Here is a 25,792-nt window from a genome sequence, read left to right on the forward strand (position 1 = left end):
TCCCCAATCCAAAGGGATAGCTGTGCGCATCTATCATAGAGGAGTTTTCACATCCTAAAGCTAAGTGCCTGCGAGAATCAGTGGAGAAAGCTCTGCATTCAGGTGGTCTGATTTTTTTTTGGAATATTTCCTGATTTTTAAAAGATTTAATCAATGTATACCCCACCTTTCTCCCCTAAGAGGACCCAAAGCAGCTTATGTTATTCTTTTCTCTTCCATTTTATCATCACCTGCGTAATAGGCTGGGCTTGAGACTGTGACTGGCTCAAAGCACCTAGCAAGTTTCCATGGCACAAGCGGGGATTTGAACCTGGGTTTTCAAAATACTATGCTCTTAACCTCTACTTCCCACTGGCTCTCAGCGTAGATGCTGCTGGGCTGATCTGGAGGAGCATTTTTGAGCCTGAACAAGATTGTGCCATTAAGCTACTTATGTGTCAAGGCTGTATTGAGAGATAAGTTTCTGTCGATGTAGCAAAGTGGCAGGAAAAAAATGAGCATGTTGGGCAATTTTTTTCTGCAAGCCATCCTCAAAAAGAAAATCTATCCAAGTTCCTAACCGGGCTGTTTAACAAAACAGCTCAGTATTGATTTTCACTTTATACAGTGGAACCTCGGTTTTCGTTGGTAATCCGTCCAAAAACCGAAACCGATGAAAACCGAGGCAAACTTTTCCATAGGAATCAATGTAAATCCAATTAATCCATTCTAGGCACTCCAAAAAACATACTAAAAGCACATTTTTTTTGGTGAATAAACATAGTGTTTAATGCTGAAAACAGTAACAAACAATAACACTAGGACCAGCTTCTGAGTCAGTGGACCAATGTCGCACCAGAAAGCTGTCCAAAGAGGTCTGTTTCTGACGCCTCTTTAAGATTTGTCTGAAATGGGGCAAGACATTGTCATTAAACAAGTTGCAGACACGGCCTGCAGCAGCTTTGTCCGGGTGATTTTTTCCCACAAACCCCTGCACCTTACTGCAAATCGATGAAAACCGAGGCAAACCAATGAAAACCGAGACAAATTTTTCACTGAAAAAATCGATGAAAACCGAAACCGATGAAAACCGAAGGCAATGAAAACCGAGGTTCCACTGTATATTAAAGGCAAGCTTGAGATTCTCGAAGACTCTGTCCTCATTCCTTCCATTTATGTTGGAGTAGAATCAACTCTTCCTGATCTTCTGGTTTGTTTCTATGTCATCCCGTTTCTTGGGGCTTGCCAAACTTAGCAAAAACTTTTTTGACTAAAAAAAGTTAGTCTTGCTTTCGGCCCATGCCCCACCCCAGCGGCCTCATCACACAATAACCAGAAGAAAACAGTAAATTAATATTCACAGCCCCATTAAAATCAACCCTTCTTAAAGAGCCAAAACGCATCCCGAATTGTTTGGCTATGCTTCTAAACCCCTGAAGCGACTGAACCAAATAATGTCGGATCTTTCAGGGATATGCAGTGTTGCGATCTGGATGCGTGCTTTGTTTCTGCAGGGCTTAGACCTAATGCGCTTCCAGTAGCTCTTGCAATGCAGGCAGAAGCTTCAGGGAAGGGATCACTGCCCAGTAAGTTTTCACATGGCTAGCATACAACGAGGTCCCAGATTCTATCTTTGACCTCTCTCCAGTTAGAACGAAGAGGTTGGTGTCCCACTTATATCGTAACACCTTTTGCAATGCAGACAGGGAAGATCTGTCTGCCTCTAAAAGGCAACGGAATCATCTTATTCTAGTTCCTAGGATGAAAACAGGCACAGCGCTTTACAATTCAGCCTAACTTTCTTTCTTTTAAGGACCGGGGGTGGGAACAGAGTGAAAAAGGGAAGGGAAAATGGGCCTGCTCAAATTCCTGACTTCTTCCAAGGGCAGGATTTTGAGTGTCTTTATCCCTAAGAAAGATCTTAACTGATGAAATGATTGTCGAATATAGCACTTTTTATAGAAAACATACACTTGCTACAGCAGCAGGAAAAGATCCGACAGTCCAACCCCATACGCAGTTGATTCAGTCTAAGCTTGTTGATGTCATTGAACTTAGACTGGGATAAATGTATATGGGATTGCACGGTTCGCCTTGTGGCATTATGTGCTGTCCTACAGACTGTGGAGGGATGTGCTATTTATTTTTCTATACTCTGCAAGGTGGGTGTTTGAATGGGGAGCAAGGAGAAGTTTGAAATTTATAGAGACAAAGTTGGAAGGGGGCCACACACACTTTGTCTTCCGTAGCTTTTGGGATTGTTATCGACTTCCAGTCTTCACCAGGCAGTTGTACAGATTGGGGGAGGGGAGCTTCTTTTAGTCCCCCTGAAAATAGGTGCAGTTCCCTAAGGTTGCAGAAATTCTGACCTGTCCATAGGTGGTCGCAATCTGCCTATCAGCAACCTATGCAAGAGATATAAGTTTAGAGTCCTAATTGCTGATTTTAGGATTATCTGTCCACTACCTCAAGCTCATGAACAGTGGACCTGTATCACATAAGGCAACCTTGTCCTCATCCCCTTGTATGCTACCGTAGGAGTGATGGTGGCTGTTGTTCCTTTGGTGTGGAGGATGAGGCTGGCTCCCAGTGCCCAAACCAGAGGTACAAAGATCTCCTGTGGTACTCCTGAGTGAACCTCTGAGTCCAGTCCTGTGCTGTTCGCTGGGCACAGAGCTGAGCGTAGCATCTGCCTCTGCATTTCTAAGTATGCTTTCTGTTCCTGTTGAACATTATTCTCATAACGTCCTTCCCCTGTTGTCAGTTCTGTGGAAGGCTGTGAAGTCATTCTTCATGGGCAAGGGCAGCGCTCTCTAAACATGCTAAGAGGTAGTCTTGAGCCAGCACTAAAAGTGAGTTTGGGAGCTAAATGCTGCCAACAAGGTTTGAGCCTGTTGGGGAAGAAAGTGGAGGATATACTTCCATAGAGGTGTAGCAAGGGGGAAAAGCGGCCGGTGCACTGGTGTGTCCTCCGCCCCGCCCCAGAGCGCCCTCGCCACACCCCCACAGGGGCACGCACCCAGTGCGTCCCCGCCCTGTCCCCTTGGAGCCACGCCTCTGACTTCCATTCTGCAGTTAACCTTGGTGAGGGAAAGACAATCTGTGGATGTTTTATGGCTTTCAATACACGTCTCTATTTTGGGGCTGAGTGAAAGCTACCCTGGTCTGCATCAAAGCCCCAAATAGGAATTTGATTTTTTTTAAAAAAATTATTTCTAAGTACGAGTGTATGCACCCAGCAGCCACCAGAGGTCAGGGTAATCTCAGGAATTATTGAATGAAACTTCTGCATGATGCAGATGGAAATCTCTTTTCTGGTCGTCTTTCAGGTGCAATGGGGGAAATTCTGTTGAGGTTTGAACTGACAGTCCGTGGGGGGGGGGGGGGGCGGAGCTGTGATTATCAAGGCGAAGGAGAAAAAACCTTTCCTGGAAAGTCTGTATGTGCCTGTTGGAGTGCCTGTGTGGATTCACTGTGAAGGATACTGATGGATACCTTTTTAGAGGAAGCAGCAGAGAATGGGAGATTCTCTTGGGAAACTGCAGCTCCTGGACTCCAAAGGGATGTGCTTTTTCTTTCTCAGTGGGAATCCAGAAAGACTCGCTTATTTCCAACCATCTCAAACTTCTGCAGGGTTGCCTTCTACACGTACAATACTGAGCGATCCTGATTTCTTTACTGTCTGGGAGCTGAATGTGTGAATGAATGCTGTCGAAGAAGCTCTGTCCTAGGGGGTGTTGCAAAAATCCTATCCATGATCGGCAGACCTGCACACAGTTTTTCCTTCCAAAATGTCCTAGGACCGTGGTGGCGAACCTTTGGCACTCCAGATGTTGTGGACTACAGTTCCCATCAGCCCCTGCCAGCATGGCCAACTGGAGTGCCAAAGGTTCGCCACCATGGTCCTAGGAACTAGTACGATACTACGGTGCCTGCCATTTCTGCTAAAGAGCACAGGCTTTATCTGTCTCAGCCTCGGGCTGACTAACGGACTATCATGACCTCTCATTTGTTGCATTTTAATTGGCTGAATCATGTTATGAAGTTGGTTCCATGGAAAGAAGGCAGTTGCCCGCCAATAAACGTGTTTCCCTTTAGTTGGAAGGGGTGTCAAGATTCATAGTGTTCCATCAGAATCCTAAGGAGCTGCTTATCGTGGTTGGGTTAGATTATGAATAGCAGTGATGATTTGTATAAGGGAAATCACATTCCTAAACTGGGTGGAGATGTGGTCTGCTGATGCCAGCCTGTATGTCCTGCCTGGAAAGAGTGTCCCCCTCCCTCTTTCATGCCGTCTCTACGTCCCTGCTAGACTGTCTTGCATGCTCTCTTCCTGCTCTGTCTTTCCTCAGGTTCCTTTGCCAGCACCCTGCCCACCTATCAGAGGTCGGAGGTCATGCTCTTTATCATGAGCAAAGTTCCACTTCCTTCTCTGCATCACCCACTAGACACTGGCAGAGCTGGGTGAGGACAAATATGTTTTCTTTGTCTTTCTGTCTCTCCCCTCCAGCCCCTTTTCATTTACCCGTTGATCGTTTCTATTTCTTTTTCCCGCTGTTCTAATTTCCTATTGAAAGTAGGAAATGTTGCTGATGGATTCTAACATTTCTGGTGCGTCACAGTGCAAAAGCAGGGTGTGGAAACACGCTCTCCAAGAACTGTGAGAAGGTACTTCCTGATAAGTGTTCCTCACCCAGTTTGCTTCCCTCTGTTCCCACTGAGGTCTTGGAAGTGAGTGGAGCTCTGAGCATACATAGGCTTCACACTCATTTTAAACAAGGGGATATTGCTGCACACACACACACATACACACACCCTTGCTTGCACAGAGCTGAAGTGAACAAGGAAGCCCATTTGCCTGATGCCCTGCACTTACGAAGCATCACGGAACTGTGTCCGAAAGAAGAAATCCATGCACTTCAATCCCATCAACGCCAATGGAGATCAATTAAAATTTGTGAAAACAACATGTAAAGTCAATCTGGTCTTGTTGCAACATCACGGACTGCAGATGGGGAGCCTATGAGGGAGTTCCTTGTTGCCCTAATGTATCTTTTGATGTTGAGCTCTGAACTTAATGAATAACTTACATTAAAGAGCACCTGAAACCTGGTTCATATTCAGCTGTTCCACATCTATCTGAGCTTTACCACTTCATATGTATTCCATCATTCTGATAATATGTTTGCCTGTACAGAGAAAGCGAGCATGTCACTGAGAAAAGGTCTAGCTCAGCCTTCTGTCTAATTTGCTAATTTTCCTCAGGCAGGGATAACTTATTTTCTGCATGGGGGGAGCTGAGTCTCTGCCTGAAGGCAGCACTGGTCTAGGCTCCGTTGACTCTTCTAGTAAGAACTAGGCCAGAGATACAACACTCTCTGTGAAGGAAGATGAATTATATCCACATTTCAGTATCTTGTGGAAAAGTGAATGCACACTGCTACTTCCTGAGGAAGTTGGAAGGTACTGGATACTGGTAATGGCACAGAACTCCCATCTTGCATTGGGAAGGTCCCAGACTGAGACCCTTGTAGCTCCAGTGAAATCATCTCAGGGAGCAGGACTTGAAAAGAATCCAACTGGAGTAACTCTGTGTAGGCTTGCACTATCGAGCAGATTCATAAGTACTCTGCAGAAGATAGGTTGTTGGCCCTGCTCAGAAGATGTACCATCAACTCCAGGCTGAGATGCAGGAATGGAACGGGAGGAGTTAGTGGCTGATGAATTGGGCCTGGGACTGGAAAGCATCCAGTACCTTAGGTGGGATGAAGCTGAAGTGGCACAGCTAAGGAACTGGAGGAGCAGGAAGAAGTTTGCTAAACACAGAAGAGCAAGCTAGTGAAGTCCATAGGGATGGTTTGCAATTCAAGGGGGCCTAGAAGGGGTGTCTGTGGCAGTAGGGATGTGCATGATAGGAAACACTGTGGGTCACCATCCTTAGGTGACTGCCCAAGCCTTTGTGCACCAGAGGGGCCCATCACTGAAAATTGTCACCACCCACATTTCTGCTCCTTCCTGCCATCCCCTCCAGCTTGATTACCTGCCTATTTTCTCCCTACCCTGTTTCCCTGAAAATAAGACCTACCCCCAAAATAAGCCCTAGAATGATTTTTCGGGATTTTTGGAGGATGCTTGAAATATAAGCCCTACTCCAAAAATAAGCCCGAAAAAATAAGACATCCCCTGAAAATAAGCCCTAATGCATCTTTTGGAGCAAAAATTAATATAAGACCCTGTCTTATTTTCAGGGAAATATGGTATGTGAGAAAAAGGAGGGATAGGAGGGGTCCCTCTGAGGGCATCTTGCCAAGGGTCCCCCAAACAAGGGTCCCCCTGTCTGGCAGATCATTGGCCTTGGGAAGGGGAGACTTGGATGGTAAATTCCCATTCAGCCATTTATCTTGCTGAGCGACCTTGGAGCCAGTCACATTCTTGGCTTGTCCAAGTTTTGAAAATGGGAGAATTCAAAAAAGAAGAAGAAGAGTTTGGATTTATATCCCCCCTTTCTCTCCTGCAGGAGACTCAAAGGGGCTTACAATCTCCTTGCCCATCCCCTGTGAAGTGGGTGGGGCTGAGAGAGCTCCGAGAAGCTGTGACTAGCCTAAAGTCACCCAGCTGGCGTGTGTGGGAGTGCACAAGCTAATCTGAATTCCCCAGATAAACCTCCACAGCTCAAGTGGCAGAGCGGGGAATCAAACCCGGTTCCTCCAGATTAGATACACGAGCTCTTAACCTCCTATGCTCCTTGGAGGCCAAGATGGAGCAAAATGCCATCTTGGCCTCCTTGGGGGAATGGTGGGGACTAAATGCCACCAAATAGATAGTGTTAATATTAAAGCTTCCGTTCTTGCATTCTGGTGTGAATGACAAGAGGAATTCTAGCTGTTGCAAAGCCTCATGGGAGAATTTACTCCTTAGGAGTGCCAATTAGTTGTGTCTGGCCCGCTATGCAAACAGGTTGTAAATGCCTGTGGAGGCCCCTTCATCAAGGTGTTGTGTGTTCTTCTGATTCCCGTTACAGCCTGCATGAACCTAACTGATGGGATCTTTCTGAGATCTGTCCAACGCCATTCAGAAAAGCACTCATGTCCCTGACATTGCTTGATGTGGAAAGAAGCTCACCTTGGGCTAATAAAAATAATTGATTTCTTTTTTGGGGGGTTGGGACCCTAGCAAGAAATGCCCATTATGGATAATTGCCAAAAAACAGGTTAAAGGAACCACAAAGTGGCTATGTATAGCACAGCTGGCATAAACTGAGTCCTAGCAGCAGTATGTGGGAGTGTCACACTGGGGAGCGTAGCAAAAGCTTTCTTTACAGACTTGAGGGGAAAGAAACTCTACCATTCCTCAATTTCCTCAGAAGTTTTTGTTTAATAATTTTTCCATAATCAAGTGATTGTGTCTACTTGAAGGGTCTTCATTCTGCATAAGCATGAGTAAAACTGGGTTGCTGGGCACTCATTTTACCAGCATTATAATGTGTTCTAGGGTGCTTCCAGCCATTGCTGATGTTGGTAGGGAAACAGGAAGTACCTCTTTGAAGAAGGGAAGTTCTTCCTGTTGAACAATACCATAGAACAGTGGTGGCGAACCTATGGCACTCCAGATGTTCATGGACTACAATTCCCATCAGCTCTTGCCAGCATGACCAATTGGCCATGCTGGCAGGGGCTGATGGGAATTGTAGTCCATGAACATCTGGAGTGCCATAGGTTCGCCACCACGGCCATAGAACAAACTATGGTTTTCAGATGAACAAGCCTCAGGACATCAGACCTCCACATTCCTTCTATCTTCCCCTTCCACAATCTGTTTATTACAAAACTTATACCCTGCCCTTCTGCCCAGTCAGGGCAACCAAAGACTTCCTGGCTTAAGTCTGCCCTGTTGGACTATATCAATATGGGCTTTTCAGCCACTATGCTTTGTTCCATTCCCAATAGCTGGGATTGTAAACCTGAATTAAACCAATTTAGAATCCAAGTTACCAGGAAATGAACCTGGTAGTTGGGAGTTGCAACACATTGGAGATAGATTTCCTAAACCAGCAAGGCTTGGAAATGATTTGCACAGAAGGAGGAGGCCACAGTCCCCCTTAACTGGGAGCAAACTTCTGAGTAGGGTTGCACTTCAAGTTTTCCAAAACTAAAGCCTGAGGTTTGAGACTCATTTGCAAGGTGAACAAATTGTGGTCAGTTCATGATGTCTGAATGCTGATTGCTGTCCAAAACAGTTTCCCTAAATATACTGTAGACTCTGTGGAGAGTCACTCTGCCACGCAACAAGGCAGAAAACAGGACATGTTGTGATGGGAGCAACTGCCTCCTAGGAACTCCTTTTCTCTCCTTCTGCCCCAGCCCACTCACTTTCCATACCAGCACAGCTGATCTGGATCTCTCGTGAAAGCTCCTTTGCTTTAGGGGATGTCTACATAAAAGTGTCCGGCCGTGGCAAAGAACTTGTGTCTGTGTTTGTTTGTGAAAATGGCATTATTGACACACTTCTGCCTCCAGCTGAGGGGCCTGCGCTTGTCCCTCCAGTCTTGATGAGTGTTTTTCAAGGCCGCTTTTCTGCTTGGCTTTAATTTTGGGCTTTTTCTCCCTAGGGAGAACAGGAATCGCCTGACACAGATAATGCTGCTGAAGTCTCTTCTGCAGGTATGTGCCAGCGGTACGGCCATTTTCCCCAAATGTGCAAATGTTGACAGACTTACAGTAAGAGATATCCCTGAACGGTGACTTACCATGAATCCTGTGTTACTGACTGTCCTTTATAGTGTTCTCTTTCTGCTTCAATTCCAATAGTGCAAGATGGTTTGCATGGTTATCTACTTGTTTTTGGAAGATTTCCAGTTTATCTTCTAACACTTCTATTTTTTCAGTTGCTTTTTAAAAGTCTATTGTTTATTTGCTTTATTGAATTCTCAGTGAAGCAAATAAATGGGCTGAGTTGTCCCCAAACCCTTGGTACTTAGTGAGGTTTCTCTCTGTGAGGGAGAAACAAGCAGCCCGCCTTGAATCCTGACCCAGACACCCTACAGGGGGAATAGCAAACGTAGGCCACAGTCCCCCTTAACTGGGAGCAAACTTCTGAGTAGGGTTGCACTTCAAGTTTTCCAAAACTAAATTAAGAAGGGACCTAGGCAGTTTTCACCACTCAGTTTCAATCCTTACGTGTCACTGATGCCCGCCATGGATGACATTTGTGTTGCAACCAATCCCCATGGCCTCAGCTAACTGTGATGGTCTTTGGGGGAACCTGCAGGTCTCTACCGGTTTCCAGTGCAGCAATATGTTGACGGCCTTGCCCAGCTCCTTCTTAGACCGTCTCCTGTCGGCCACATTGATGGAAGATGCAGAGATCCGCCTCTTTGTCCTCCAGATTCTCATCAGCTTCATTGACCGCCATGGGAATAAAACACAAATTCCAAACTATCAGGTAACCCAGCCTCAGCTTTATTTTTGGAATCATGGGGATGGAGTTGGGGATGAGGTCCTAGCCGGAAGAAGCGAATCAGACAATTGACCCAGCATTCATGAGCAGGTCACTTAAATGCCTCCCTACCTACGCAGCAGCTGTTCTTGGAACAAGAGGGTCTTGGGTCCAGCAGCACCTTAAAGACCAACAAGATTTCCAAAGGTATGAAGCTTTTGAGTGTCAAAGCTCTGGTATCTGATGTAGAAGGCTTTGACTCTTGACATCTTATATCCTGCCAATCTTGTTTGGTCTTTAAGGTGCTTTTGGACTCAAGTCTTGTTTGTCCACTGCAGACCAACACAGTTACCCTACAGTAATTTCTTTCAGGGACTAAAACTGAGAGGAAAAGAAAGAATGGGGGGAGGGACCGAGAGGGAAATTTTACAAAAGACTGGAAACTCGAGTTCCAGTGGTTAGCCCTTGTAATGGTTGTAATCGAGGTTTATTGTATTATTGTACAGTTTATTAGTGTGTTCTTTTATTTTCAGTCTATGTTTTGTTGCATTGTTTGTTGCAGTAGAACCACGTTCTCCATTATCATCAAGCCAAAGAGCCACATGTCTACAGTGTGCCCCAAATACAACTATTAATACTAAAATATGCCCCTCTTCATTTCTGTGGTTTCATGTGTGGTTGTCATGAATCTTTTCATTACACCTGCTTTTATTATTGGTGGACCTGATTCACTTGTAGTGGGAAGTGTCACCAAGTTGAAGTTGACTTATGGTACCCTGTAGGATTCTCAAGGCAAGAGATTAATAGAGCTGGTTTGGCATTGCCCTCGTCTGCATAGCCACCCTGGACTTCCTTGGATGGATCTCCCATCCAAGTGCTAACTGGGATTGACTGCTCAGCTTCCAAGATCTGATGAGATCAGGCTAGCCTTTTCAAATGACAGATTACTTCTGAGCATTTAGGGTTGTCTCTCCCCACCGCTGGTGGACCTTAGATAGCCCTTCTGTATCTGCCAGGAAGCCCTTCAGTATCTGCTGTGAAGAGAAGGGCTTCCCTCTCTGCCTCCCAGCTCTCGCCTCAATGGAGGTACATCAAACATAGAGCAAGCTGGGTATGGACAAAGGGGAGCAAAGCTGGCGCCAACCCCACTGTGACAAGCTTGCTCTTTTCCTAGGTGGTTGCACTCTTTTCTTTGGCCAGCTTCTCCTGGTTGCCACCCAACTGCTGGAGTAAGAGTCCAGAGGCTACAGAGAAGTTTGGGGATTTGGGAATAAGTCCCATGGTTCAGGGGTACTTGTACTTAACAGTTTTCCAGTGCCTGTTCCAAGCTGGGAACTAGCTGCCAGCCACAGTCCCTACAGGCAATGGTAATGCTTGCATTCCTGGGACATGGGGTAAGTGCTCCATCAGGGAGCAGATCTTGGAATAGCGACGTGTGCCTCCTGAGCCACGGAGTGAGCATTCCGTTACCCTGCTCCTGTTGCATTACTTTTGTGTGATTCTCTTTTAGTTTCCTTTAGAAAGGTGGTCTGAAATGAATTAAATTGAATGAATTAATAAGAGTCCTGCTGAGGGAAAGTTTATGCCAGTCTTAAGAAGTGGTATTTCCACCAGATTTCTTCACTGTTATAAAACATACCCCATGCTGGAATTGTAACGCTTGAATTCAACTGTAGACAATGAGCATTTCTTTTCCTGAGGCTGGATCTGTAGTTCTCCAGATGTGGGCAACTTTTATATGAATCGGTTATCAGAGAGGAAGTTTCACATGTGGCTGCTCTGCCCCCACGGCTCAAATCATGCAATAATGGAGCTTCTGCTGTCTTCGTAGGAGCAGCAGTGGTGTAGTGGTTAAGAGCAGGTGCATTCTAATCTGGAGGAACCGGGTTTGATTCCCTACTCAGCCGCTTGAGCTGTGGAGCTTCTGGGGAATTCAGATTAGCCTGTGCACTCCCACACACACCAGCTGGGTGACCTTGGGCTAGTCACAGTTCTTCTGAGCTCTCTCAGCCCCACCTACCTCACAGAGTGTTTGTTGTGAGGGGGGAAGGGAAAGGAGTTTGTAAGCCCCTTTGAGTCTCCTTACCGGAGAGAAAGGGGGGATATAAATCCAAATTCTTCTTCTTCTTCTTCTTCTTCTTCTTCTTCTTCTTCTTCTTCTTCTTCTTCTTCTTCTTCTTCTTCTTCTTCTTCTTCTTCTTCTTCTTCTTCTTCTTCTTCTTCTTCTTCTTCTTCTTCTTCTTTCTTCTTCTTCTTCTTCTTCTTCTTCTTCTTCTTCTTCTTCTTCTTTCTTCTTCTTCTTCTTCTTCTTCTTCTTCTTCTTCTTCTTCTTCTTCTTCTTCTTCTTCTTCTTCTTCTTCTTCTTCTTCTTCTTCTTCTTCTTCTTCTTCTTCTTCTTCTTCTTCTTCTTCTTCTTCTTCTTCTTCTTCTTCGCCTCCTCCGCCTCCTCCTCCTCCTCCTCCTCCTCCTCCTCCTCCTCCGAATCCATGTCACCCTCTGTTTGGCAGGCGACCTTGTTTTCCTTGCTTTATGTAATACTGCAGTGATTTTACCAGGTGTCTGAAAAGAGAAAAAGGTCTTCACCTATCCTACTTGCCAATTCCATCCAGACTTTTTCTTCTCGTTCTCCAACACAGCACCATCAGTGACATTTCCATCCTGAAGCTGAAAGTGGACAAGTGTTCACGCCAGGATACTGTCTTCATGAAAAAGGTAGGAAGGTGTTTGGGCTTATGAAGGGTTTACTGGTACAAGAGGAGAGCTGACTAGTAGAGGTTGAGCACATGTCCTATTTCTTGTTCTTCTGTGGTTGTCTTATGTCCAAATTTCTTCCTACAAGGAAGAAGAACTTTGCAAAGAGAATATTTTGAAAACTTCCTTTATGCAAGAAAGAATGTGTGCTCTTTTGTGATTTTTAAATCTACTAAATGAAATGTTCCCTTTCCCCTAAAGCATAGGTGTCAAACTCACGGCGGTCCAGATGCATCATGCTGGCAGGGGATGATGGGAATTGTAGTCCATAACATCTGGAGGGCCGCAAGTTTGACACCTGTGCCCTGAAAGAAGATCTTTTATTCATTCGATTGCCTTTCCGCAGAAATAAAACATTCTTGTGCATCATGAAAGGTAAAAGTATAACAGTTGAATCGAGGTACATGAATGCCCAAAAAGAGTGTGATCGTGTCCTTGTGAGGTTAAACAAAACAAATAGAACTAAGTAATATTCAAGAGAATTTTTTTTAGAAATCTGTTTCATCACTTTAGTTTCATGAATGTCAGAAATACAACTCTGGAAGAACCCCAGATAACAACATTGAGTTCCACTCCAGTAAATATTTCTAGTGATGCAGAACCCCAAATTCCAACAAGAAGCCACAATTAACTAGCTACTAACCAGCAAGTTGCAGGAAGTTTTGTGGGCTGTAATAGGAAAATAGGCTATTGTTGAATCCACATTCTGTGGTTCAACACACCAAGACCCTTCTGGGTTGCCTAAGCAATGGAATAATTTTCAGCACTCAAAGAAATCCTCTTGCTGTCTCTCCTTAGTGTAGGGGCGGTCACATCTTCAGTCAGTTTGCAGCACAAGAAACTAAAGGGTTAATTGGTGGGAGGAGTTGGAGTAGAACTTATAATGGGGATCAAGCCTATGTAGATAACTTCCCTTCCCTTATAAGGTGCTCAAGCAAGGCTATCAGCTAGATCAGGGGTCTGCAACCTGCAGCTCTCCAATTGGCCATGGTGGCAGGGGCTGATGGGAATTGTAGTCCATGAACAGTTGGAGAGCCCGCAGGTTTCAGACCCCTGAGCTAGATTAACAAGCAGAGCCATTACAAGCAGTGCTCTGGAATTCCCTTCCCAAAGATACTTGGCCCAAATGGATTGCACCGTTTTCCTTCTCTCCTGTTATGCTCCCCATGTTCATCAGGTGCAGCACCACCAAAAACTCAATGAGCTGCAGCACAGTTGCTCCAGTTCTGGCTGAGACTTGGCGCAAAATCAGATGAAACCAAGATCAGACATCTCCATCTGTTTGCCCTGATGCCAACTGAGGCAAAAACAAGTTTGCAGTTTGCAAAATGTCTGGCTCTGCCCTGGGTTGTGGCAGAACTTGCAGCCTCAACGGAAAGCTTTGCCGCCGGGGCCTGCCCACCCCCCACCCCACTCAATTGAAGCAGAACCTAAAGAGGCATACTAAAGCATCGGCTATCTGATTCTCTTTCCCCTGCCTTGCGTCTTTCCCCCGCCCCCTTGCTAAATTATAAAGCGGTGTGCTTTGTTGCAACTTTTAATTTTTGCACAGCATCTAGATTTTTAAGGTACTTTATGCATTAGTATTTAAGCACTTCAATGTCATTTAATTTGGCTTTTGCTACTATGACTCCTGGGGAGGGTGAGAAGACATGGAGCATTGAAAGATGGAAATGGGAGTGGTCTGAAGTTAAAATAGGGAGCCTGGACCACCAAAGAGAAAGGAATGGAATGGGGGAGGACCCACAATGCATCCAGGAAGAAGGCTTTCTAAGGCTTTCGAAGGCTGTGTTGCCCACCTTCCTGTCTCCCTCTTCTGAATGAGGCAGCCCTCACTAGGATGAACAAGAATCCAATGGTGAGACATTTCAAGTGTCACTTCTCTCTGATGCTTTTTCTTTTTCCTAGCATTCTCAGCAGCTGTATCGACACATGTACCTGAGCAGCAAGGAGGAGAGCAACGGTCGTGCTCACTACGAAGCTCTCTACAGCTTGCTGGCACTCATCAGTATGGAGCTAGCTAATGAGGAAGTGGTGGTGGACCTCATCCGCCTGGTGCTGGCCATGCAGGTGAGAGCTGGGCAGGCAGAGAAGGAAAGAAAGTCTTCCAAACCACCCTTGACTTTCCCTGGGAGCCAGTAGGAATGGGCAGAGGGGAGTATCCTCTTGGTGGCTGGTGTATTGCAAAGCAGAACAACCGTGCATAGGAGGGGTGTCAAAATGTGGTCCACAAAACAGTGACCACATGTAGGGAAACCGAATGGCATCAATTGGCCACTGGGAGAAACCAAACATGGGTCAGGGGGATGGGGCTGAGGATGTTGAGCACCAACTTTCAACACAGCACATGCCATTTCTCCAGTTGGACATGCGCCTCTTCCCAGCTGGTTCAAACCTGAGACAGAAAAAAGACAAGAGACAGTACATGGCCTGTGTTTCCCCCCCTCCTAGTGGGGCATTTTGGCTGGGAATTATTGAGAAGTTCCTTTCTGTGACTTCAACCACAGCATTTCCCCATCCCCTTTTGGGGCTGCCTTTTGCAATTTTATAGCTTCTCTGAACCCCAACATCACATGTGACTCGGGCCCTGGGCTGTCTAGAAAATACTAGATTATTGCTAGCATGTGTTGCAGCCAAGTGTGCTATCCTATCATGCCATTTCCTCTCTCAAATTTGTAGTGCACCTTGTGGGATTTTTTGCTAAGAAAATTGGTTCATTGCAAAATTAGAGGTTTTAAGTACCTTTCTGGGCAGCGTTCCTCTCCCATGCAGAGATCTGACAACACAATGCTTCTCCTTTTAGGAGGTGGCCCTGGTCAATGAGGATAACCTGCCGCTCTACAACCGCTGTGCTCTCTATGCCCTGGGGGCTGCCTATCTGAACCTGATCAGTCAGTTGACTACCGTTCCTGCCTTCTGCCAGCACATTCATGAGGTCTAGCCTTGTTTCTCTTTCTCCTCTTTCATGTATCTGTCTTGTCTTTGTTATTTCTTGGGCCGCCTCCCAGTTACTGCTGCAGGGCAAGTCAGATGTTGTCTCAACTGCCCAGCTACTGTCGATCTGCGTTTTTATAGTCTTGCCATAACATATTGTATGATGTGTTGTTTTCCATTTCCGTTTGCTACTTTGTTGACTGCAAGGTGGTCCTTTGGGCTGGCCCTTTGGGGAATGCCCAGATCAGAAAAGTTTTTGGAATAATAGCAGCCTGCTCTGTGTTTTTGACACTGTTTGGGGGAGCAGGTTTAAGTAGAAGTGTAACGTTTTTGAAAAATTTGGAAGCTGTGTGGGGGGGGGGGGAATTTCCCCCATATTTAATATGTGGGGAAAAAACGTTTCAGGGAAAAAGTGAAATACAATGTAATATTTACCTTTCTATCAAATAGAAACCTGTTTTGCTGCTTTAACAATATAAAAATGTATTGTAGAAGGCTTTCATGGCCAGAATCACTGGAGTGCTGTGGGGTTTCCAGGCTGTATGGCTGTGTACCAGTAGCATTTTCTTCTGATGTTTCGCCTGCATCTGTGGCTGGCATCTTCAGAGGATCCTCCAGATGTTCATGGACTACAGCCCAGAAACCCCACAACACTCTAATATAAAAATGCACCATTTCGAACTTGACCCCGACCTGGATAGCCCAGGCTATATCTCAGAGGCTAAGCAGGGTTGGCCCTGGTTAGTACTTGGATGGGAACCCTCTAAGGAATTACAGGGTCATGACATAGAGCAGGGGTAGGGAACCTGCGGCTCTCCAGATGTTCAGGAACTACAATTCCCATCAGCCTCTGTCAGCATGGCCAATTGGTTTTCAACAGAAGAGGGACTCGAAATATTTTTACATTGCATCTTGGGGGTGGGGGAATTTGCATGCCAGCTCTCCGGACTCTGATTGAGGCAGATCAGAATAAAAGGTGGCAAACCACCTCCCAATGCCTCTTGTCTTGAAAACCCCACCAGGGATCACTATGAAGTCAGCTGCCTCTCCCCCAAAATAAGCTAGTTAATTTATAAAACACAAAGATTGGATGGCTGTCTCCCAAAGCTATGAAGTCTACTGGGATGCGCCATGTTGCAGACAGTTTATTTTAGAAATACCCCATTGCTGACCATCCCATAGCAGCAGAAATGAATAGCTCAAATGAGCATGAGACATTCAGGAGGTGCTAGGCAGGTCACCCCAAAATTTGCCAGCAGAGGCGGAGCTACCAAGGGGCTAGGAGGTCCACATTTCACTGGGCGCACACCTTGGGGGCAGGAAATCACCCCCTGCTCCCCCCCCGGTGCCCCCCTCCCCACACTTACCTTAGTTCAGCCTGAAAGTGGAGGCTGGAAAAGTGGCCTGTTCACTTGAGGCTGAAAACAGCCTGGTGGGAACTACACTTCCCAGGAGACCTTGGGGCTCACAAGGTCTCCTGGGAAGTGTAGGAGGCAGGGTGGGGTGGAGCGAGAAACGCAGAGCGAGCACTGGGCGCAGTATGGCCCAGCTATGCCTCTGTTGGCCAGTCATTGGAGATTATGAGCAGGAGCTGTATTCTCTCAATTGGCTTAAACAAGGCTCTCCTCTTTCTCTTTGCCAGGTCATAGAGATGAGGCAGAAAGAGGCACCCTGCCTCCTCCCAGAAGGCGTGTTTGCTGAGAAACCCAGGTAAGGGAAACCCAGGTAAGGGAGTCTCTGGGGAGTTCAGCCTGAAAGTTCAATCAAATATTGAATCACCTGCGACACCCACTGGGCAATTACATCATGCTTATCTTCAGTGATGGGAATCACTTTCAAGATGGATGGGGAAAATTTTCCAACTGGGGGAGCACAAGCCAGAATCCAACTAGCAGCCCTCCAGCAAGTCAGGACACAGGTGTGGGCCTCTTTCCAACTCTGCTACTCTTAACAGCATTCAGTCTTTTTGTTATTTAAAAATTGCTCAGAAGCATCATCCATCTCACTTCACAGCACTGCAGTCTGGTGGGTGAGCCAGCATCACCAACAAATTATTAAATATCTGAAGTGCTGGATTTTTTAAACGCCCTCCGGTTGGATGTGGTTTCTGAACCACAGTTTACTTACCTCTGCTCTCCGACGTTTACCTCCTGACTTTGCTCAGCTGTGCCCTCCTTCTCTGTCAGCTCTTTGTTTCACTTTTCCCATCTTCTCTGAAGATCAGATCGATAAGCAACCTGACAGAGACGTTAATTGGAATGTTTTTGTCTTTCCCCGAGGCTTTCAAGAAATCTGGACCGCTTCGGGCCTGAGATCCTCTTCCGGCAAAGCAAAATCAGTGAAGTACTGGGAGGGAGTGGCTACAATTCTGACAGGCTCAGTACGCCCTACGTTCCCCAGCTAACAGGTATGGTCTAGGACTGCATGTGCCATGGTCCCAGGGGGGAAAGGGGGAGATTGTGGCACTGGGTGTAGAATGGACCTTCCTGGACACTTTCCCATTTTTTAAAAAACACAAAAACTCAAGTTTCTAATCCTTACAGCTGTCTGTAAAGATATGGTTCCGTGGATATGACTCTTGTGCATGTATGGTTCTGTTCATATACCTGTCGTGATCTCTGAAGTTGCAAGAGTGACCGATTGCAATTTCCAGTGCTTGGGATTTATGCCTTTCATTTCTGGCTAGGACTAGAAAAATATACAAAGCAGCAAAAAATTGCACATAAAATAAGACCAACTTTGCAGAAGTCAGCAGTTTGGGGCACTATCTCAGTGAATTGTTTGTTTGTTTGTTTGTTTGTTTGTTTGTTCGTTCGTTCGTTCAGTTTTTAACCCGCCCTTCCCCAGAGGGCTCAGGGTGGTGTACAACAAATTGAGTCTGCCATGATGGTCCAGTGTGAAATGGAAGTGAATAGCTCATTCTAATGAAATGTTGGGTTCCAGATACTCTCGGTGGCACTCTTGAGCCTTAGCAAGTTTTAGGATTCATCACAGTGTCCTTCCCTTCCTCAGCCCAAATTTCATTCCATGTGACCAACAGGCAAATCCTGACCAATAGGGAGGCAGTGGGGGACACCAGAAAGACGGGTCCACCTCTTGGATAGGGTGTACCTCTCTCCCATTCTACCCATACCAATGCTTTCCTTCCAGTGAAGCCTGTTTTCAGGGCAGCCCAGATTAGTGGGCTGTTCCCTGACCCTCACTTGATTATCTGATCATCCTTTACTTGCCATCACTCTTCCATTGGCATCCCTTCTTGCGACTCAGTGGGCTGCACGCCCCATGTGACACGTTCACATTGTTGCAGAGTCCTTGTGTCTCCAGAATTTGGGGGGGGGAGGGGTTCCGCCCTCACACAGTAATGCTTTTGCACCGTGTAAAAAATAGAGATACTGGATTTAGGGACAGTGTATGTGCTAGGGCTATGAAAATGTTTCATGTCACGCTCATTCAAATCAGATGGGGGAAAAAATATGAATACTCAGTGGAGTTATTTTGCCCAGTGGAGAAGCCATTCTGAAAGCAGAGGAGGCTTGACAACTTTAAACCTATGCAGAACTTTAATAGCGAACAACCCTTGCAAAAATACGACATTTGGTGTACTTTGCTTGTTCAGTGCTCAGAAACAAAGGAGTGCTGGAATTAGTTATTTCTCCTCGAGTTACTCTAATTTGTGAAGCAGTGTCTTGAATTAATCTGTTTCGTAGCTGAGCATGAAGCCTTGGGTCAGGGTAGGGTACCTGCTTTGCATGTTCAGGTTTAACAGCCTCTCCTGTTTCAAAGAATCTCAGGAAACAGGTGGGGAGAAAGATCCCTCACTTCTTGGGACCCTGTAAAGCACAGGCGTCAAACTCGCGGCCCTCCAGATGTTATGGACTACAGCTCCCATCATCCCCTGCCAGCATCATGCTGGCAGGGGATGATAGGAACTGTAGTCCATAACATCTGGAGAGCCACAAGTTTGACACCTATGCTGTAAAGCCACTGCCAATCTGAACCAAGGGCATCTTTTATGGCTTATCATCCCTGAGAGGTCCAGGAGGCATCTCCTTCTGTGCAGCAGAAGACAAAAGGTGGCATAATGCTACAACTTTTTGTTTCAGATGAAGATCGGCTGTCAAAAAGGAAGAGCATTGGAGAGACCATCTCCCTGCAGGTTGAAGTGGAGTCGAGAAATAGCCCCGAAAAAGAGGAGGTACGGCAGTTTTGCCCTGACCAGCCTAACCCAATCTCATATGATCCAGAATGGGAGGCTTGGAAAGCTGGGGCGGGGATAATTTTCTCCTCCCCTGCCATTTCCCAAGCTGTCTGGGGAAGGGGAGAACTGAAAAATTTCGGGTTGAGGGTTTTTAAAAACCCAGATAGTTTCACAAATAGCCAAATAAGCCAATGGATGTCAAGGTTTTCCCAGCTTTAGGACCTGACCCATAAACTAGGCCTTCTGAATCCAATCACTACACCACACTGTAATGACTCTGAAACTGTCTCTTTCTGATATTCATGACCATCCACCTTCTAACACTCACTTGTGTCCTCCCCCTGACCCTGAACAGAGAGCACCTGCTGAAGAAATCACCTATGAAACGCTGAAGAAAGCAATTGGTAAGTATCTTTGCTAGAAAGAAGCTATACCTCTCCAGAGATGTGCTGTGGGCGGGCTCCAGGGCTTTCCCTGTATATGTGCAACAGGTTTGGGATGACTCTTGAAGACACTTCCCAGACTACAGCATTCAAAAAAATCAAAAGTGACTGTGTGCCCTCTTCCACAGCATAGCTGCTGGATGCACATTAGATTAACTTCACGCACAGGTGTCAAACTCACGGCCCTCCAGATAAGAACATAAGAACAAGCCAGCTGGATCAGACCAAAGTCCATCTAGTCCAGCTCTCTGCTACTCGCAGTGGCCCACCATGTGCCTTGGGGAGCTCACATGTAGGATGTGAACGCAATGGCCTTCTGCGGCTGTTGCTCCCGATTACCTGGTCTGTTGAGGCATTTGCAATCTGAGATCAAGGAGGATCAAGATTGGTAGCCATAAATCGACTTCTCCTCCATAAATCTGTCCAAGCCCCTTTTAAAGTTATCCAGGTTAGTGGCCATCCCACCACCTCCCTGTGGCAGCATATTCCAAACACCAAATCTACTGCGTTGCGTGAAGAAGTGTTTCCCTTTTTATTAGTTCTAATTCTTTTCTCCCCAGCATTTTCAATGGATTTGCCCCTGGTTCTAGTATTGTGAGAAAGAGAGAAAAATTTCTCTCTGTCAGCATTTTCTACCCCATGCATAATTTTTGTAGACTTCCCAATCCATTATCCCCCCCTCAGCCGCCTCCTCTCCAAACTAAAGAGTCCCAAACGCTGCAGCCTCTCCTCATAGGGAAGGTTAGCTCCAGTCCCTCAATCATCCTTGTGTTTGCCCTTCTCTGCACTTCTTTTTCTATCTCCCTCAATATCCTTTTTTTGAGATCGCGGCGACCAGAACTGGACACAGTTACTCCAGAGCACGGTCAGCACCACTGCAAGTGTTTTTATATAAGGGCATGACAATCTTTGCAGTTTTATTATCAATTCCTTTTCTAATGATCCCCAGCATAGAGTTTGCCTTTTTTACAGCTGCCATGCATTGAGTTGACATTCCCATGGAACTATCAACTAAGACGCCTAAATCGCCTGTTATGGACTACAGTTCCCATCATCCCCTGCCAGTAGTCCATAACATCTGGAGGGCCGCAAGTTTAAGCATAAGCATAAGCATTTTATTGTCATTGTGCACGCACAACGAAATTTACAGCAGCATTCCTCGATGCACACAATTCCAGACTCATACCCCATCCTCACTTTCCCTTTCCTCCACCCATCCCTACACAGCCCCAAATACATCAACACGAAGCCACGGAGTTAATCCTAGCCACAGCTCTACAGTAGAAGCTGTCTCTAAGCCTCTTTGTCCTAGTTTTTATAGACCTGTATCGTCTGCCAGATTGTAACAGTTCAAAAAGAGAGTGTGCTGGATGAGACAGGTCTCTCAGAATATTTTGGGCTTTCTTTAGGCTTCTGGAATTATAGAGTTCTTCCAAGGAGGGGAGAGGGCAGCCGATAATCCTCTGTGCAGTAGTGACCTTAACACCTTAAAGTAACCATAATGACTACTGATTTGCTTCTAGTCCTGTTTAAGCCTTGGACCTCCTATTCATCTCACAGTTCAGCCGTGTGCTGGTTGAGAGCAGTGACAGCAGGGAGGACTGCAGTCTCCCCACCCCCTTGTGTGGTTTTTCCTGCCTTCATTTATTCCTGGGCTCTTTCCATTATTGCCCTTGGCTGGAGGACCCATCTTTCAGGAATTGGTCTGGAAGACACCAACCCAGTTCATCTTGTATAGGGTGGCATATAAGACCATTGCGATTGGACAGATGTCCTAAGTTAGGACATGAAAATTGACTCCTGCTCTGACAGGCAATAAATAGCTATCTGTTAAAATATGGTTTTGTGTTGCCACTTTTGTTTTCATGACGGTTTTAACTTCCATTTGCTGATTTGTTGGCTTCTTTGGACTGAACAAGCATATTTGAAGTAAATAAAAATTTAGAAGCGGACTTGGTGTATCTTGGTGGGTGTAGCAGCTCCATTTGCATGTTCCTTGGTGCACTTGGTGCAAATGAAGTCAATGGGACTCACATAGGAAGGATGCCGCAAGTTCAGAGAGGCTGGTTGAAGGTGTAAGAAGAGGCGCAAGAGGAGAGGCAAGAAGCCATAATAGATTAACCCCCTAAACAATGAAGGTTTTATAGGGAGCAACATCAGGTTTCCGAAATATTTTCTAGTCAATCTTTGCAACAGAATTTCCTATTAATGTCAATGGAAATTGAGAGCCAGCGTGGTGTAGTGGTTAAGAGGTGGTGGATTCTAATCTGGAGAACTGGGTTTGATTCCCCCACTCATCCACCTGAGTGGCAGAGGCTTATCTGGTGAGCCAGATGCGTTTCCGCACTCCTACATTCCTGCTGGGTGATCTTGGGCTAGTCACAGTTCTTTGGAATTCTCTCAGCCCGACCTATCTCACAAGGTGTCTATTGTGGGGAAAAGAAGGGAAAGGAGCTTGTAAGCCACCTTGAGTCTCCTTACAGGAGAGAAAGGTGGGGTATAAATCCAAACTACTACTACTACTACTCTTCTAAAAAAAGCTAGTAGCAGAACACTGGATAGTAGAGTTGTAGCTCTCTAAATGAGCACTTCAGGCTCCTGTGTATTAAGTGCTGTAAAGTCACTTCTGACAGGTGGTGACCCTATGAATCAATATCCCCCCAAACATCTCTCGTTAATAGCCTTGCTCAGGTCTTTCACCCTGAGGGCCGTGGCTTCCTTTATTGAGTCCAGTCATCTCATGTTAGGTCTTCCTCTATTCGTGCTGCTTTCAACTTTTCCTAGCATTACTGTCTTTTCCAGTAACTCCTGTCTTCTCAAGCTCCTAAGTGCCTTGATTGTTGGAACTTCGAGATTCCCTTCAGCCATCATGGCTCATAGCTCCTGAGGGGCCATGTGTTTGTCTCACTCCCTTTTAAAGCAGTTGAAAATTGTGACTATCATTACATCCTGTGGCAGTGAGTTCCCTCAGCTAATAATGTATTGGTGTGCTTTCTTTTGATTTTGCATGCGGCTAAAACAATCAGGAACTTGGCCACAGGGGTTCTGCAGCGATCAGCCAAACCCCCCCCCTCCCCCCAGTGTAACTTATTTAACTTGGCTTGCCTATTCCTTCTACCTCACTCTCTCCTTTCCCTGTTTTAGTGGACAGTGTTGCTGTGGAAGAACAAGAGCGGGAAAGAAGACGGCAGGTGGTTGAGAAATTCCAGAAAGCTCCCTTTGAAGAGATCGCAGCTCACTGTGGTGCCCGGGTGAGTGTCATTTTCTCTGCGAGAGCACATGTTGGAAGAAAATAGGCTGCACTTCTGTGGTCTTAACCATTGTTTACTGAGTGTAGCCATATAATCAGAGCCCCTGTTGGATGTGTGGATTGTGAGGAAATGGCATATCTTCTGGTTGCATCTTCTTGTTTGTTAATTATGCGTGCTGAGTAATTCTACATCAATTAAATGGAATGATGGAATGGTATTTGTTAAGCTGACAGATGCAATATTAATAAGACGTTTTAAAAATGTAATCACTTAAAGCTTTCCATCAACAAAGGAAATCCCTGTGAAGGTTCCCCATTCACTATGGCATTCCTCTCTGGCTCAAAACAGTTTCTTAAAAGTTGTACTGAAATTTCCAATAACACATTCTGCTTGTATTAGTGGCATAACGATGGAGCTCAGAAGGGCCATCACAATATGATGCTGATACCAGTTTTCATTTTTGTTGCAGGCAACTCTGCTCCAAAGCAAACTCAACCAGATATTTGAGATCACCATACGGTAAGAGGATCAAGACGGGGGAGATGTCTTCATGAAGAGTGAAGGGAGGGGGAAGAAGTGAATGATAGAGTTGGAAGAGACCACAAGGGCCTTCAAGTTCAACCCCCTGCCATGCAGGAATGCACAATCAAAGCCAATATATGTTCATCCAGCCTCTGTTTAAACATCTCCAAAGAAGGAGACTCCACCCCTGGAGAAATTGTTTGTGTCCTGTGGGTGGTGGCTGTGCATAGCTGACCACTAGGAGGCAGAAGATACTGCAGTTGTGATCATGTTTGTCATTGTTCTCTGATGATCTAGAACAGGGTTCTTCAGTGGGACGCCCCTGGAGACACAGCAAGGCAGGCCTTGTTATTGGAGGCCCTCATTCCAATGAAAGGATTTTCCTTGGCTGCAATAGCTGTTACAACTATTGGAGAGTCAGGAGGTCTAGTAACCCCCTGCCCTCCCTCCCCCAGCTGCTTTCTTTAATTAGAAGAGATTGCAGCTCACTGTGATCCATTTCCCCTTCAAGTTTTTGTTCTTTTTACCCACACTTTTCTCCCCCCCATCCCCCCATACTGACTTTCCTTCATTTCTTTCTATTCCCCATCTGCATGTGTCTTGGTATTCCGATTGTGTTCCTTATCTAAATGCAGCCGGCTGAAGCAAAGAAACCCCAGAAGGTCCTTACCATCGAGCATATGCCTTAAGCAAAGGATCTGGAGAAGCCAAAGAGCAAAAGACAGATGTGTCTGACTCCATCCTGGGATAAAGTCTTCTGCACAAACCTCTCATTAAAGCGAAGGGAATTAAATTGATGCTATATTCGGTTCCGCTTACTCGGAATTTCCCCCTGGTTTGTGTCCCATATGCATGTGAGGAGTGCTATTTATATGTTCTGCCTGCAGCCACTGAAATGTCTTGAGCCAGTCTTAACCTTCTCTTCACTGCAGGCCCCCTCCCAGCCCCTCTGGTACCATCACAGCTGCTTACGGCCAGCCCCAGAGCCACTCCATCCCGGTGTACGAGATGAAGTTCCCGGACCTCTGCGTGTACTGAGAGTCAAACCGCATGCTCGGACAAGATCCAAGTCATCAGGACCCCATGGAATGCCATCATGCTACCTGCATGAGCAACAGTGGGGCTGCTTGGAGCTGGGGTGGGCCCCCTCAACCAACTTTCTGAGCAAGATGGACCGAAACACCCCCTACATCCAGACCATCTAAGCATATGTTGTTCTCATTTTTTTCATGCTCAGCTAGTTTTTTCTGTCATGCAAAAGATGCAAGTGACATTTAGGAAGCCTTCTACGGACCATGGAGGTAGGGAAGTTAGTTTGGCTTCCCTTTTTTTTATAGAAGCTGTTTAAAAGTTTGGAAGGGTTGGTGGGTGTTTTCTTCCTCTTTTTATTGAAAACGTGTGCTGATCATCCATTACATAAAGCAATCTATTCTGTGTGTGGTGGTCTCATTTCGTGCTCCGTCTGGGTGACTGAATGAGAGTGGGTAGAATGTCGCATTTAGAGAGCCACGCTAGGGTGAGGGGGATCTGCCGTACCATCCTAAGCAGAATTTCACTCTTCCTAAGTCCAGTTACGTTTAGAAGGATGTGATTCTTCATAAGATGGCACTGTTGGTCCTTGTTCATCTTAAGTAAGGTCTCAGGATTTAAGATGAAAAAAGGCTGTCAAGATGTGGCCCACTGAAAATGAATGCATTAATTGGTAGGTGCATTTCAGTGGCGGAGCGGCAAGGGGATGGGGGGGGTGCGTTGTGCACTGGGTGCACGCCTGGGGGGCAGAAAATCGCCCCTCGGGTCCTCCCCTTTTATTTATTTATTTATTCTTGAGATTTTTATACCGCCCTATCCCCGAGGGGCCCCGGGCGGAGCACAACATACAATCACAATACAATCATAAAATAACTGAAACCTTTAAAAGCAGCGATAGGAACAATAAAACTAAGTATAATAAGTATGATAAATATAACAAGTGGCGTCTGACAACCCCATTTTAAAAATCCTCTCCCAAGAGGGAGGAACGGCCTTCCCCGTACCGCCCCCTCCCCGCCCCTTCCCACATTGGGGCTCTCAAGGTCTCCTGGGAAGTATAGTTCCTCAGGCAGTTTTTAGCCTGAACTGTGAAGAGTTTGCCTCAGGAATATTTTCCCTATTGGAAGTGCACATTTTTACAGATTTACAGGCAGCATGAGAAGTTTTATAAATCCAGTGGGTAGGAAACAATACGCTGTTAAGAACTTATTAAAATATACATTCTTTACCATGCTGCGTATCTGCAAGGG

At 45.9% G+C, this 25,792-nt stretch overlaps 1 protein-coding gene across 1 annotated transcript in view; it reads left to right on the forward strand.

The window, feature by feature from the left end:
• The window catches only part of EFR3B (EFR3 homolog B), a 118,116-nt gene extending 92,337 nt beyond the window's left edge, over positions 1-25,779 (forward strand). Inside the window, 13 exon segments of the mRNA XM_048516679.1 lie at positions 4,332-4,443; positions 8,588-8,639; positions 9,247-9,428; positions 12,060-12,126; positions 14,074-14,235; positions 14,969-15,100; positions 16,742-16,809; positions 17,379-17,506; positions 19,203-19,294; positions 19,653-19,701; positions 22,885-22,991; positions 23,461-23,510; positions 24,446-25,779. Coding sequence (XP_048372636.1) covers positions 4,332-4,443; positions 8,588-8,639; positions 9,247-9,428; positions 12,060-12,126; positions 14,074-14,235; positions 14,969-15,100; positions 16,742-16,809; positions 17,379-17,506; positions 19,203-19,294; positions 19,653-19,701; positions 22,885-22,991; positions 23,461-23,510; positions 24,446-24,551 — 1,307 coding nt within the window. The 3' untranslated portion in view covers positions 24,552-25,779.
• The last annotated feature ends 13 nt before the right edge of the window (positions 25,780-25,792 follow it).

The sequence above is a fragment of the Sphaerodactylus townsendi genome, linkage group LG01, assembly GCF_021028975.2.
Source record: "Sphaerodactylus townsendi isolate TG3544 linkage group LG01, MPM_Stown_v2.3, whole genome shotgun sequence".
Classification (NCBI taxonomy): Eukaryota; Metazoa; Chordata; class Lepidosauria; order Squamata; family Sphaerodactylidae; genus Sphaerodactylus; species Sphaerodactylus townsendi.